Source organism: Branchiostoma lanceolatum, chromosome 17, assembly GCF_035083965.1.
Source record: "Branchiostoma lanceolatum isolate klBraLanc5 chromosome 17, klBraLanc5.hap2, whole genome shotgun sequence".
NCBI lineage: Eukaryota > Metazoa > Chordata > Leptocardii > Amphioxiformes > Branchiostomatidae > Branchiostoma > Branchiostoma lanceolatum.
The window spans coordinates 14,596,189-14,609,621 of NC_089738.1; the positions used below are offsets into that span (position 1 = coordinate 14,596,189).

General features: G+C 41.1%; 1 protein-coding gene across 1 annotated transcript in view; it reads left to right on the forward strand.

Moving 5' to 3' along the window:
- Positions 1 to 589: 589 nt before the first annotated feature.
- The window catches only part of LOC136422622 (ATP-binding cassette sub-family C member 5-like), a 38,491-nt gene continuing 25,647 nt past the window's right edge, over positions 590 to 13,433 (forward strand). Inside the window, exons 1-19 of the mRNA XM_066410437.1 lie at positions 590 to 860; positions 2,777 to 3,096; positions 3,608 to 3,766; positions 4,307 to 4,454; positions 4,873 to 4,976; positions 5,237 to 5,366; positions 5,706 to 5,879; positions 6,431 to 6,578; positions 6,732 to 6,880; positions 7,305 to 7,412; positions 8,682 to 8,933; positions 9,323 to 9,394; positions 9,681 to 9,805; positions 9,986 to 10,058; positions 10,415 to 10,618; positions 11,058 to 11,266; positions 11,624 to 11,748; positions 12,629 to 12,813; positions 13,129 to 13,405. Of these exons, the coding sequence (XP_066266534.1) occupies positions 2,816 to 3,096; positions 3,608 to 3,766; positions 4,307 to 4,454; positions 4,873 to 4,976; positions 5,237 to 5,366; positions 5,706 to 5,879; positions 6,431 to 6,578; positions 6,732 to 6,880; positions 7,305 to 7,412; positions 8,682 to 8,933; positions 9,323 to 9,394; positions 9,681 to 9,805; positions 9,986 to 10,058; positions 10,415 to 10,618; positions 11,058 to 11,266; positions 11,624 to 11,748; positions 12,629 to 12,813; positions 13,129 to 13,405 (2,923 nt within the window). The 5' untranslated portion in view covers positions 590 to 860; positions 2,777 to 2,815. The remainder of the gene's footprint in view (positions 861 to 2,776; positions 3,097 to 3,607; positions 3,767 to 4,306; positions 4,455 to 4,872; positions 4,977 to 5,236; positions 5,367 to 5,705; positions 5,880 to 6,430; positions 6,579 to 6,731; positions 6,881 to 7,304; positions 7,413 to 8,681; positions 8,934 to 9,322; positions 9,395 to 9,680; positions 9,806 to 9,985; positions 10,059 to 10,414; positions 10,619 to 11,057; positions 11,267 to 11,623; positions 11,749 to 12,628; positions 12,814 to 13,128; positions 13,406 to 13,433) is intronic.

Here is a 13,433-nt window from a genome sequence, read left to right on the forward strand (position 1 = left end):
CCGAAAGTTGTTTATTTGGGTGGAAAAATACACATACGTGTCAAGGTGAGGTATTGGTTTAGAAGGTACTATGGACGTGACCAGATTATCAATTATAGTCAGTGCATTTTTTGTATTAATTCGGATGAACGTCGCCGTGGAGGCAAACATTTAAAGAAATGTCTTTCACAGAAATAGTACGTCAGGTTTATTGTTGTCAGGCAGAGCCTGGAACTCAAACAGGATGACACTCTAGCCTCCGTTGCAGGGTCTGAACCGGCTTTGGGGGGTATACTTTTTGCAGCCATCCCGTAACTATCAGCCAACCCTGAATTATTCCTAGCGCATATATTAATAGCGCCACTGAAAGGTCTTTTTAATCCCCTTTCGCTTTGACATGCCGTAATAACGCAGGCTATAGCCGGCTATAGTTACATGGTTGGCTGATAGTTGGCTGCAAAAAGTGTATTATTTAGCCCCCCAAAAAGCCGGTCCAGAGCCTGTAACGGCTAGTTACAGGGTTGGCTGATAGTTACGGGTTGGCTGCAAAAAGTGTATTATTTAGCCCCCCAAAAAGCCGGTTAAGAGCCTGCAACGGAGGCTAATGACACTCAGGCTACTCTGGATACGAGAGTTCAGAGTGAAAGTAGGTCAAAGGTCAGGGGAAAATCCCTCGGTTCTCATTCGGGGGCAGGAAACGGATTGGGTCGTCCGTTCGCAGAAACGTTTAGTCAGTTGGCTCTACCTGTATCTGCGAAGCTGCCACAGGAAGAATTAAGGTGTGTTACGTCTCGGAGAAGACACAATCGTATGATTGAAGCTACAGCTTGGACGGCGAGTGAGCCGCAAGACTAGACAAGACTGTACGACCAAGTGCGTAGGTTAGTACCGTTATCTACTAGTGGGAGGGTAGCGTTTAGGTTGAAGTTCTGGGTCAGACAGGAACAGGCGGGCAATCGGACTGATTCGACGGAGGACGGCAACAAGACACCCTGTACCTTTGCAATTGATCAAACATCGGCCCTGCACGACTGGACGTTCCAGTGGAACAAAGGCCCAAAGGTGACCTACAGCAAAATTATAAGTGCATAACGGTCCAGTCAGTTACGCAACCTGCCTTACGTTACACGTTTTAGTCAAAATCAAATATTATCTTCGTCCTTCAGAGGACTGTTTCAGGTCAGTCCCCTCCCGTATAAAGTAATATTTATCACCAATGTGTTTCTCTACTCAAGAAAAATGGACCAATTTTTTAAAGACATTTAGGACGGGACGCACGCATATATAATTTGCAAGCTACATTGGTACCGCCCAATCGCAAACTTTGCAGCGACTTGTAGCGCTCCCGACTTTGGTATCTTCTGTGTTGTTTTTATGACCGCCTCCGATTCTTCAAGATCGTCTTCAAGTCACCATAAAAGCCCTCAAAATCACTCCAAACAAAGACGTCATCGCCGGTCGCGATATAGTGAATTTTTAACAATAGGGGGATGATTCCGGCGCCTTGGGGCTTATGCAAATCAGGGGCTAGATAATTTCAGATAATCTCACTGGAGCAACACCTGCCGCACGTTGGCGACCTCACTGCTACAGGTCGATTTGACAGAGCATTCAGCATAGAATCTATCGATAAAAAAAACTTTTTGAACTTTGTGTACTTAATTTTTTTTCATTTGTTGTCTTTTTTGTCATACTTGTGCATTTTGCATGATATTCCCATTATAAAGTCAAGGAAAACACAAAATCCAATTTAGGACGCAGCGAGTGTTTGCTTAATATAGGTGTGAATTATTTTATTACATATAAGTCGGATGTTGATGAATAGGGACTGACTTCGTGCTCAGTCCTTCCCTATATAATGTCAATGATTTCAGTACCTATCATGAAATTAGAGTCAAAGTACGTTTTATTAAGTCTAAAGCTCTTCGTTATGAGTATTTTTCATGTAGACAGTAGTATGGTATAACTACTATAAGCAGGCCTCAGGCCTCTTAACATGATATAGGCAAATGGTGAGAGGGGTGAATTTTGAATCTTACTTTGTGCTTTGTCATTGTCATTATTGAAACTTGAAATATATATTTTGTGCTGTGTTATGGTTGCGATTAATGTGCTTGACTTTACCACTATCATGAAAGTCAAAGTACTTTTAGTACATGTAAATCTAAAGCTCTTCATTATATTTTTTTAACTTAACATTTTTCATGTAGACAGTAGTATTGGTATAACTTACTATAAGCAGACCTGGCCTCTTGAACTTTGAATCCTACTTTGTGCTCTGTCATAGTCATGATTGAAACTTAAATATATGTTTAAACTTAAAGATATATTTTTGTGCTGTGTCATGATCGTGATAATGTGTACCTTGCCTATCTTGGTACCAGCTGGTACATGATTGTTTACAATACATGACCTAATGTTCAGATGCACTTTAACCTTGCTTGCTTGTGGTTCTTTCATTCATTCACATTACAAAATTGTATAAGGAGAAGTTACACAGTGTGAGGAAAATCAAGAAGAAGATGTATAGAGAGTGCTCCATGAAAGGGCAATGTTTAACAGGCTTTTATGCATTCTATTTAAACTTTTTTTTCCACTTGAGTCTATTCAGTGACAGAAATATTTGTTGCACTATCATTACTCAAGCTGGGATTAATTCTTTAATTTACCTGGGACTTTAAGGTCAGAAAAGAAAACCCTTTTTTCTCCACTTTCCTTAACTTTTGAAGGGGGCAGTTAATCAATTAGACCTTGTTGTAGACCTGCAGTAATTATTGAATGAATCTCTATTTTGCAGACAGAAAAAAAGGGACGCCCTCACTAGATAAAAACCACCATGGCAGGTAAAAATGACCCAGAGGTAAAATATCGTCAGTTGACAAGAAAAAAGAGACCACCAGACGAGAGGAACCAGAGGGGCATGCGAACCCTGTCCTACCACGAGGCCGTGGACTTCAGAAGTCTGGACATGAGGTATGATGAGAACGGTCTGGTCGACCCTGTCGGCAGGATTGAAGCAGGCATGCCACTGGACGTGGGGTGCAGGGACTACAGGAAGAAGGAGTGGAAGTACAAGGACAGCGCCAAGACATTGATACCCATCAGACCAAAGCCAAAGTATGTAATACTTTCCTAGATTGTGTTTTACTTCACTCAATAATCAACTGGTGCTTTCTCAGATGACACACATATTTGTATCTCCTCGTTACACTTTCAATTTCTTCATTCTCGTAGCCAACAACGCGCGACCAACAATCTAACATTTAAACTGTTATACAAAGTTTGAATACAATCTATCATGTACTAACCATAATTGCAAATCTTGTGTACCTGTTTACAATTAAGTTGTGCCACTCCTTGGCATTTGCAAACACATTTGTGTACATTGTTGCACTAAATACCAATTTGATCTTTAAGTTTAACAATAACAGTGTTTTTTGATCTTCCTCATGCTGACAATAGTTGGTCCATCTGATGGTGGTTGGCGTTGCTCATCTTTGAACAAGCTATTCAGCAGCGGAGACTGAGTGATAAGAAGTACCGACTGTAGCACTTTTTCAGTTAGAATGATTCCCGTATCATTATTCCCAGTTCACTAAACTGTTCAATTATCTGTAACATTTCTCAGACAGCCGTCTGTGAACCCACTTGATGATGCCGGCCTGCTGTCCTTCATGACCTACTCCTGGTTGACTCCTCTAGTCAAAATGGCGTACAAGGGCAAACTGACTCTGGAGAACGTCTGGCAGCATTCACCACTCGACAGGGCCGAGACCAACTATAAAAGGTACAGCACATTGAAATTGTGGCGCCATGTTGCCGCAGACCCCCATGATCCTGGGTTTGAATCCGGGGTCCCCTGATTTGTTCCTTTGACGTTGTGCTCTTGGGAAAGGCTCTCTATACGACTTTCCTCACTTCATTGATGAAAGTTAGACATCCAGGTAGTACTAAGATATGCCAAAAAATAGTTACTCAAGCAACTGGATAAAATCTATCAAAAAGATGTGTGAGTGTATGAAACCTTACAGTCTGGTCTGGGTTGACATCTTGAAAAGGTGATAGTCACCTGTTAATGTCAATCCTCCAGTTTTTTGAGAGGGAGACAGAGATGATTGGTCTTCACTGCACCGGTACACTTAGATGTTACAGTAGCACAGTTTTGAAACAGATTGGAAATGTAGAATTTCATTCAAAAGATCTTTGATTGTGTCCTTATTTTCCACAGATTTGAGAGGCTGTGGAAGGAGACCTTAAGATGTAGTACAGATTTGAAATGCAGCATTTCATTCAAAAGATGTCTGATTGTGTCCTTTATTTTCCTCAGGTTTGAGAGGCTGTGGAAGGAGGAGGTTGAGAGAGTCGGGATGAAGAAGGCGTCGCTGCCCCGAACCATCTGGAGGTTCACTCGGACCAGGATGCTGATGAGTTATCTCACCATCATGATTTGTATGATAGGTGCATTCTTAGGGCCTGTGAGTACCTCCAGATCTATAAGCTAATCTGTGTGTGTGTATGTATGTGTGTGTGTGTGTGTGTGTGTGTGTGTGTGTGTGTGAGTGTTTGCACGCGTGTGTGTGTGAGTGTGTGTGTGTGTTTGAGTGTGTGTGTGTGTGAGTGTGTGTGCGTGTGTGTAGAATAATGTGTGTGTGTGTGTGTGTAACATAGCATGTGTGTGCATCATGTAACATAGTATGTGTGTGTGTGTGTGTAGCATTGTGTGTGTGTAGCATAGTGTGTGTATAGCATACTATGTGTGTGTGTAGTGTGCATGTTTGTGTACACATGTGGCATATTGAGTGTGTGTCTGTGTATAGTGTAATGTGTATGGTTATTACAAATGACTTAAGTATCAAGTCTCAATGTTATTTTCACTTGTCTGGTTGTCTCCAGGCATTTGTGATCAGGAACCTCCTGATCTATGCTGAGTCCAGGGAGGTGGACTGGCCGCTGGGAGTTGGGTTGGTTATTGCCATGTTTGTGACAGAGATGTCCAGGTACATAGTTTTTCTGCCATTGTCCTATCATTAAGTTAATGTTACTTTTATAATGTTGTATAAAATTTACCTAAAGAGGGTAAGACTTTTGCTTTGTGAATTAGTTTCACATTCCTCTATCAATGTATTACCAGAATCGGTAACTGTTGTTTTCAAATTGTCTGTTAATAGGGGAGTACATTATAAAGAATTGACCTGTGATACTTTTTGTACAACATATAAATGTTGGAAGTAATGTTGTAAAACTTTTTCTTTTCCAGGTCTGTGTTTTTTGCAACAACTTGGTCTCTAAGTTACCGCAGTGCCACTCGAGTGTTGGGAGCCGTCTTGACACTCATCTTCACCAAGATCACCCGTCTGAGGAGTTTAAAGGACAAGACAGTAGGGGAGGTCTGTGTTACATGTGTCATTTTAAGTTCTAATTAGCTTCAATCAATTCTCTTTTCAGCTTCATCACATACTTGTTAATGTAGCGCAAATGTTCACTATCTTTAAGATTTGGAAGTTAGGACTCTTTTTAGTCATCAAATCAAAAGATGAATTTTAACCATGCAAACTGACTGTCTGTGTCACCGTACATGTCCAAAAAAAAACAGAACACGTTCAAACAACATTTCCTGAATCCCCAACTCGTGTCACACAGCATGGAAGCCTGCGGTCATTCACTTCCCGTGGCATTCACTTCCTGAAAAGTACTAAGTCTTTTTTGCAATCCTTGTTTTTTTACAGTTGGTGAATCTGTGTGCTAATGATGGTCAGCGGCTGTTTGAAGCGACTGCTTTCTTCATCCTGATGTGTGGAGCTCCCCTTGTCTTTGTCCTGGGGTTCTGCTACGTTTTCTACCTGATCGGTCCTGCCTCACTGATCGGGTGTTCCATGTTCATCCTGTTCTACCCTTTTCAGGTACACAAAATGTCTCCATAACACAATCATGTATATCACTATATGTATGTATATGTACATTGTATAAATAGATAATTGAGAATTTTTTACCTGTATTACAAAGTAGACCTACACCATAATGGGTGTCTCTCTGTTTACATTAGATTGTTAAAGATTGTCTCCTAATGTTGTTCTATTGCGTGTTCCTTATAGAAAACATGTGAAATGAGGCACCTATTTTAATTGCTTAAAAGCTTTGCTTGGCTTCCCATCTTAATCCTTGCTGCTATTATTGTTAATGCTTCGGTCCCAATTGGAAACAGGCCCCGCCGAGTAGTTGACAGCCTGTTTCTTTGCACTCTCGGGCGTGACCCCTACGTGGCCCCGTGGGACACCACGCGACTGCTGGGCTATTTGTGGGACCCCGAATCATTTCAGCCCGGACTTAAAATCAACGTGGGAGCCGGTAACAAATAGACGACATGAGCTGATCATACATTAACACCGGGATTTCCCCCCATATAGCCTCAAAGGCTATGGGCCTTTACATTTACCTACGGTTAATTTTTCAGGCAGGGATTTCTCGGCTAACTTCGCGCCTCCGAAGACAATGCATCAAGATCACCGACAGACGTGTGCGAACAATGAACGAGATTCTCACGTGTGTCAAGCTGATCAAGATGTACGCCTGGGAAATGGCTTTTGGGAAGGCTGTTGGTGGTAAGAAAATTGTCTGGATGCCATTTTGTGATCTTTTGAAGTCTGTGATTTGTGATATACATTGTAAGCTGATGCTAATGTTACGAGACCATGTATTTTCTCACGCCACTTTTGTCACATGTACGATGCTTTCTCTTTCACTGCCCGTTACAGCTGTAAGGAGAGATGAGCGTAAGGTTCTTGAGAAGGCTGCGTACGTACAGAGCTTCAGCATTTCCACATCTCCACTTGTGCCTGTTATGGCCAGTATTCTGACAATTGTGCTACATGTCATGACTGGGAATGACCTCACCGCATCACAGGTTTGTTTTCACTTGTCTCTGCAAATGCTTCTGCATAAATCACTGAGTCTGCATGATAATGTATTGTATGAGTTTATTGCTTTGGATTCTTTTTTAAAATGTCTTTTTGATTACCTTTGATGACTGTTAAATGTAATTCTCATACAGGACAAAAACACTACTTGATCATTTCTATATTTTCCCTCCAGTATTACTCAAAGAGTTGGATCTTTCTCTGTTTTCACTCTGAACTAGACATACTGCAATATATTTTTCTCTATTGCTGAAATAAGCATCATTTAGCCCATTGTATATGTCAGCTCAAGTTATATATTTGAGCCTCAGTCAATGACTACTTGATTTATATACATTGTATGATTATGTAATAATTACACCTGTGTTTGATCTAGTACCAACGATACAATCATTGTTTTGAATCCTCCAGGCCTTTACTGTGTTGGCCATTTTCAATTCCATGCGCTTTATCCTGGGCTCACTTCCCTTCTGTGTCAAATCACTTGCTGAGAGCAGAATAGCGCTGGAACGTGTGAAGGTAACTTGTAGGAATGTGAATGTATGATTGTGCAATGTGAAGCCTGGGCAGGTTTTAGGTATTTTGCTGTTTTTGCCTGTTTTTTCCTACCTTAAGGCCACGCCAGTTTAAGATCTTGTTTCTTGAAATCCCAAAAAGCCACTGACAATTTTGATTTCAAATATCAGGCATTTTTTCCTACTTTGAATCTTTTTACAGTCATGATAATCACATCATTCAGCTCTCAATCATTTTTAGTCACTCTGTTCAGTGGGGTTGATTGTGCATCCATACTGACTACCTGCCCCAGGCTTTCACATGTCAAATCTGATGACAAGTGCCAGCATATCTGCCACATTGCCCAATCAGATTTGGAGGTGCCATGTATGCATCAACATATTTGAGGTTCTGGAAGGGGGAAAGATACAGAATCGGTATCATTTCTTTGCAAATGACAAATTTAGAAGTGTAGACAGATTATTTCAAATTAGGTTTCAGGATGGTTCACAACTAGTTAAAAAGAAATATAACTTTGAGCAAATTTGAATGAAACACTTCCAAGCAGAACATGATTGTTGGATGCATCATGGCAAATAATAAGTGGGATGGATTAACATTTATCATGGATTACACCCTATTGTAACTGTATTCTATCCTAACAGGCATTTTCCTTGCTACCTGCCTTTAACTGCATGAACTTTTGTATACGGCCTTTACCACACTGTGTAAAAGCCTTATCTGAGAGCTCGGTGGCGCTGGAAAGGCTCAAGGTAATAATAAGCTCAAGAAAGTCCTTAAAACTTTTGTGTGTAGACAATTAAATCAAATCTTTCTATTAATAGAGCACATAAAATATTAATGTACTAAAACAGCACTTGAAATACACCACATAATTTTCATTTCATAAAGCTTGATTGCACAGATTTTTAGATTTTGCCTGGTAATGTTTGTGTGGTTAAGTTTTGTTGGCACTGTTATCAGCCTTATCAATGTTTGGAAGTAAAATGTAATATGTACAATCAGTTTAACTTGAAACTGATTCAAACTGAAACATGTAATATGTGGAAGAAGCTGAAAGATGCAGTGTGCATAATTATTATATGACAAAATGTACTGAAGGTTTGAACTTTCCCCCCTCCAACACTGTAAAGAGTAAGATGATTATTTAGATAGAGATAGGTGTGTGATGGAATTAGATAACAGAATTTGCTGCACTCTTACGCTTTATTGCAAAAACATCACACTGTTCACTGGTGAGATATATGATTAGAATCCATGTGTCTTTTGCAGAGTTTGCTTGAAATGGAGGAAATTAAGCCCTTCACCACCCGACCTACAGACCCAACAAACACCATTGAGATCACAAAAGCGACCTTTGCTTGGGACACCACCAGGACTGAGGATGAAGAGGAAGCAGGGGATTCTGGGACTGCACCAGTGGTTCATGGGAAGACAGAGAAAGTTCCTCTGACAAAGGAAGGTGCAGAGTCAGAGGAGGACCTGGTGAAAACACTCTTCAACATTGAGCTGGAGCTGCCTAAGGTATTTTTGTACTTTTGTCCTTTCTTTAGACTAAATGATCATAGAATTTTATGTGTTCATCACTCTTGTTGAACTAAAATAAATGCAGGATAATGGTACTAGGCCAATGTCCCTGTAGCTCAACTAGTATATAGCAGCCTCAGAGTTGAGCTTCTGTTTCTGATTAGTTGGTAAGCTGGTCCTGGCAAGGGCATCTCGGTTAAGGCTTCACCCATCTCAGAAGGGACATAATATGGGGGTCCTGTGTTCGAGGAGGTGTTTCAAGCACATCAAGTCTTCACATCTAACTTTTCATCTCCATAGTAATCAGAATGATAATAGGGGCTCCCTGTAGAATAAGAAGTCTGTAAAACCTGTTTCTGTCATCTCTGCATCTTCTTATTCCTCAGTGCACATTGACAGGTGTTTGTGGCAGTGTTGGCAGTGGGAAGAGTTCCCTCATCTCAGGCATCCTGGGCCAGGTAACTGTCTTATCCAACTTCCTTCTTCCTTTTTATCGATTTTTGTATGTATCAATATCTGTATTTTGCAACAGAGTGCTGTAATAGATGTTGTAAATGTACCAGCTTTGCTAAACACATTAGCTGTCGCTGTTTTGTTTTTTACAATGTTGTATCTGTATTCTGTATCTATATAGCCGGTAACTGCCATTCGGCATAATACACCAGCTTTTGGTGTAACTCACCAGCTTGAAACACACATCTTGTGCTGTGTATGTTTGAGGATTGAAATCTCCCCTTTCCCCAGATGCGTCTGCTGGAGGGTACAGTAGGACTGACAGGCAGCATCGCATACGTGGCCCAGCAGGCCTGGATCATGAACGCTTCTGTCAGGGACAACATCCTGTTTGGGGAGGACTATGATCAAGAAAGGTTGCTGCTGTTTCTGATCTTGTTTTGTTGTCATCTTTTTTTCTTGCAACCTTAAATATAGTTTAGTCAGTCACAAGCAGCTATGTCATTTGTCTATCCTCCCAAACGGTGGTATGATGTATAGTCATGATCAGCAGTTATTGGTTATATCTTTTGATCATTGTTCTCTTTCCTGTGTAGGTATGAGGAGACAGTGAGAACCTGCAGCCTGACTCATGACTTTAATGTGCTGCCAGCAGGAGACTTGACTGAGGTACAGTGAAGAGTGTACTTTGATGTCAGAATTTTGACAATTTGACAATGATTTAAGTAAGACAAAGCAATAAAGAAGATATCATACAGATAAATGTACACACTGTATTGCATGTCCTTGGTATTGGTGCTGGAATCTAATCTGCAGGTACAAAATGTAGTTGTGTTTTATTATTTTTTGTTCAGTTTGCATGTCATCCTGATCAAAGTCTGCTTTATTTCATCTTGTTGGTCCAGGTCAGTATTATCCCTTCAACTTTTATGCAATAGAGAAGTCAGTACCTCTGGACATTATTGTCCAAGGTGCAGATACAGCTAAAAGTACAATGATGCTAGAGTAATGTTGTCAAATTCCAGATTGGTGAGAGAGGCCTAAACCTGAGTGGGGGTCAGAAACAGCGCATCAGCCTGGCCCGGGCTGTCTACAGTAACAGGGACATCTACCTGCTGGACGACCCTCTCAGTGCTGTGGACGCTCACGTGGGACAACACATCTTCCACCACTGCATCATGGGCGCACTGAAGGACAAAACGGTTCTATTTGTCACTCATCAACTTCAGGTAAGGATCACATTCAAAATTTTCTTCTGTTATCTTGAAATTTAAAAAAGATAATGATAGGAGAGTTCCATAAACCCACCCACTTCTAGAACACCTCATGTATAAATGCAGATAGTTGGACTGACAAAATAACAGAGATGCCAAGCAACATTATGATTCTCTCATTGTCATAACTGTTAATAATGATATTGATGCTGAGCTAGGATACGTGTATTGACAGGCATGACTTAAGCATGGTCTTTTGCCAACTATCAAGTGCATGTCTTCTTCAATTTGACACATAAGTCTACATGTAGACTTATGTGTCAAATTGAAGAAGACGCACATCTTGTTCACTTAAAAGAAAGTTGCTTGGGTCCTTGAAAGGCGCTGTTGGCTCTTAACGTTGTATTCGTCCATCTGGACTTCACTAAACAATTGCACCTGTTGTTCCCCCCAGTACCTGCACCTGTGTGAGCAGGTTGTCCTGATGAAGGATGGAGTGATAGCAGAGAAGGGTGAACACAGTCAGCTGATGGCAGCTGGGGAAGACTACGCCCGGATGATACAGGGCTACATGACCTCACACTGTGATGAGGAGACAGGGGAGGAGTCAGATGGAGAGGAGGAGATGGAACAGCTCAACAACATCAAGGGGGGCAAGCTCATGTAAGGATGGATTTACTATGAAGGGGTTTTGGTTATTGGTAGACTATTAATAGACAAACCCAAGCTCAGAGGCTAGAAAGGAAGGTCTGATCTGGTTTAGGTACTGAGGCGTAACAGTCACTTCCTTGATTGGTCAGCAAGTCTGGCCTATTCTCCCCTCTAGAAGGGGGGTGGGAGGTGTAACCATTATTTGATTGGATCATTTATGCTAAATACTACATGGGAGGTTTCTAGTTCTTATTCCAGTCAAGTTTAGAAAAATCTTATACCAAGTATTGTATCCAAATATTTGAATGTACTCTCTTCTCCGTTTCTGCATTGAATATGCACGTTTACCTGTGTATGTATCCCTCATAGGAGACAATCATCAAAGGATGCCCAGCGTTTGAAACGCCTGTCTGCTGTAGTTTCCACCACCAGCATCGCTGACAATGGAGAGGTGCTAGTGGTGGAAGAAGAGGAGGAGGAAGAAGATTTATCAGGTACACTATCAACTGAAATGCTCACATGATGCTCCTGACTTAGCATGTCTGTATCTGTATAGCCAGTATAACTGCCCTTCAAGGTAACACACCAGCTTGGCAGGCACGCAGTGAGACAGGAGCAAAAAATAGATCCTAGAGATTACTCAAATAAGGATCAGCACTTTTGCGAGGGTTGTTTAGCACATTTTCTAGGTCTTTAGCAGGAACTGATCATTTAGTGACTGGAGATTTCCCTGGACAACTTAGTCTTCCAGGGGTAACACTGAATTTATTTCATCCACTTTACAAGGAGAAAAGTTGTATTTTAATGTCAGTAATGACTTTCTACTTTGTTATAGGAGACAGCTCTACTGAAAGAATAAATGAAGTTGATGCTGATGAACAATATGGTTTGTGGCTGAATACAGACCAATAGAGATAGCTATGTGTGTTTATCAACCATATTTACATTGTACATGCAAGGCCTGGTGTACTGTACACTTTGTCAGCCCCTAGCCTTATTATGCAGTGATAGCTAGGATGTATGCAGTGATATATATTGGCATGTGTTTGGGTTCATTGGCAATTGTGTGATGTTTTAGGGGAAAGGCTTTGAAAAGCTTGATGTTTTTTCTCACACTCACTAATATCGCCTCTTGCGGGCAAATACAATGGAATGATGTTTGCTCTTTCATTGTTGGCAACTGTGTTCCTGATGCATCTGCACATCATGATGTATTACCAGAGATGAAGAAGCACTAAAAAATTCCTCCCCTGGGCCGGTTGAAGTAAACCTGTCGGTGTTTACATTGAATTTGATTGTACACTAGTTTGTAGAAGGTTTTGGCATAATCACTAGCAATTTGAAGAGTAATTGAGTACATTTTCTTCTTCACAGGCAATCTGGTAGCAAACGAGGAGATTGAGAGTGGCAGTATTGGATGGGCAACGTTCAGCGACTACTTCAGGGCAGGAGGAGGGTATCTGCTGACTGCATTGGTCTTTCTCACCTTTGTTCTGTCTGTGGGTTCAATGGTCTTCGGCAACTTCTGGTTGAGTCTCTGGCTGAGACAAGGCAGCGGGGTGAGTTTCCTTGTCAACTGTCTTTGATATGAACGTTAAAGCAGGACCTACTGTATGGTAATATTGGAGTCCTGATTTTGCTGTGATTGTTTACACTAGCTTGCCACTGCCCCTACATTGTCCATAGATACAATATAAACCTCAGAAAGATGTTTGAAGTGGTAAATAGGCAGTTACGTTGCACACCTGACCAGTTGATCTTTCAGTTAATTGCATTTATCAGGGATCTTATGGCTGTGCTATCAACACATTAAGCCTACATTATAATATTTGTAGTATGATAAAGAATTATATGTTTTTCTTGCCATTTTACAGAACACCACTATAACAGTGGGTAATGAGACAGTCATCAGCAACAGTATTCGACACAATCCCGACCTTCACTTCTACAGTCTAGTTTATGGAATGTCCATCATTCTGGTTCTGGTCATGATAACCATCAAAGGCCTGTCCTTCATGAAGTTCACACTCAGGGCCTCCTCCAACCTTCACGACAAGGTGTTCAGGTCTGTCTTCCGCAGTCCGATGTCTTTCTTTGACACAACACCAACAGGCAGGATCCTGAATCGCTTCTCCAAGGACTTAGATGAAGGTAAAGTTGTGCATCTTTGATTGCCACA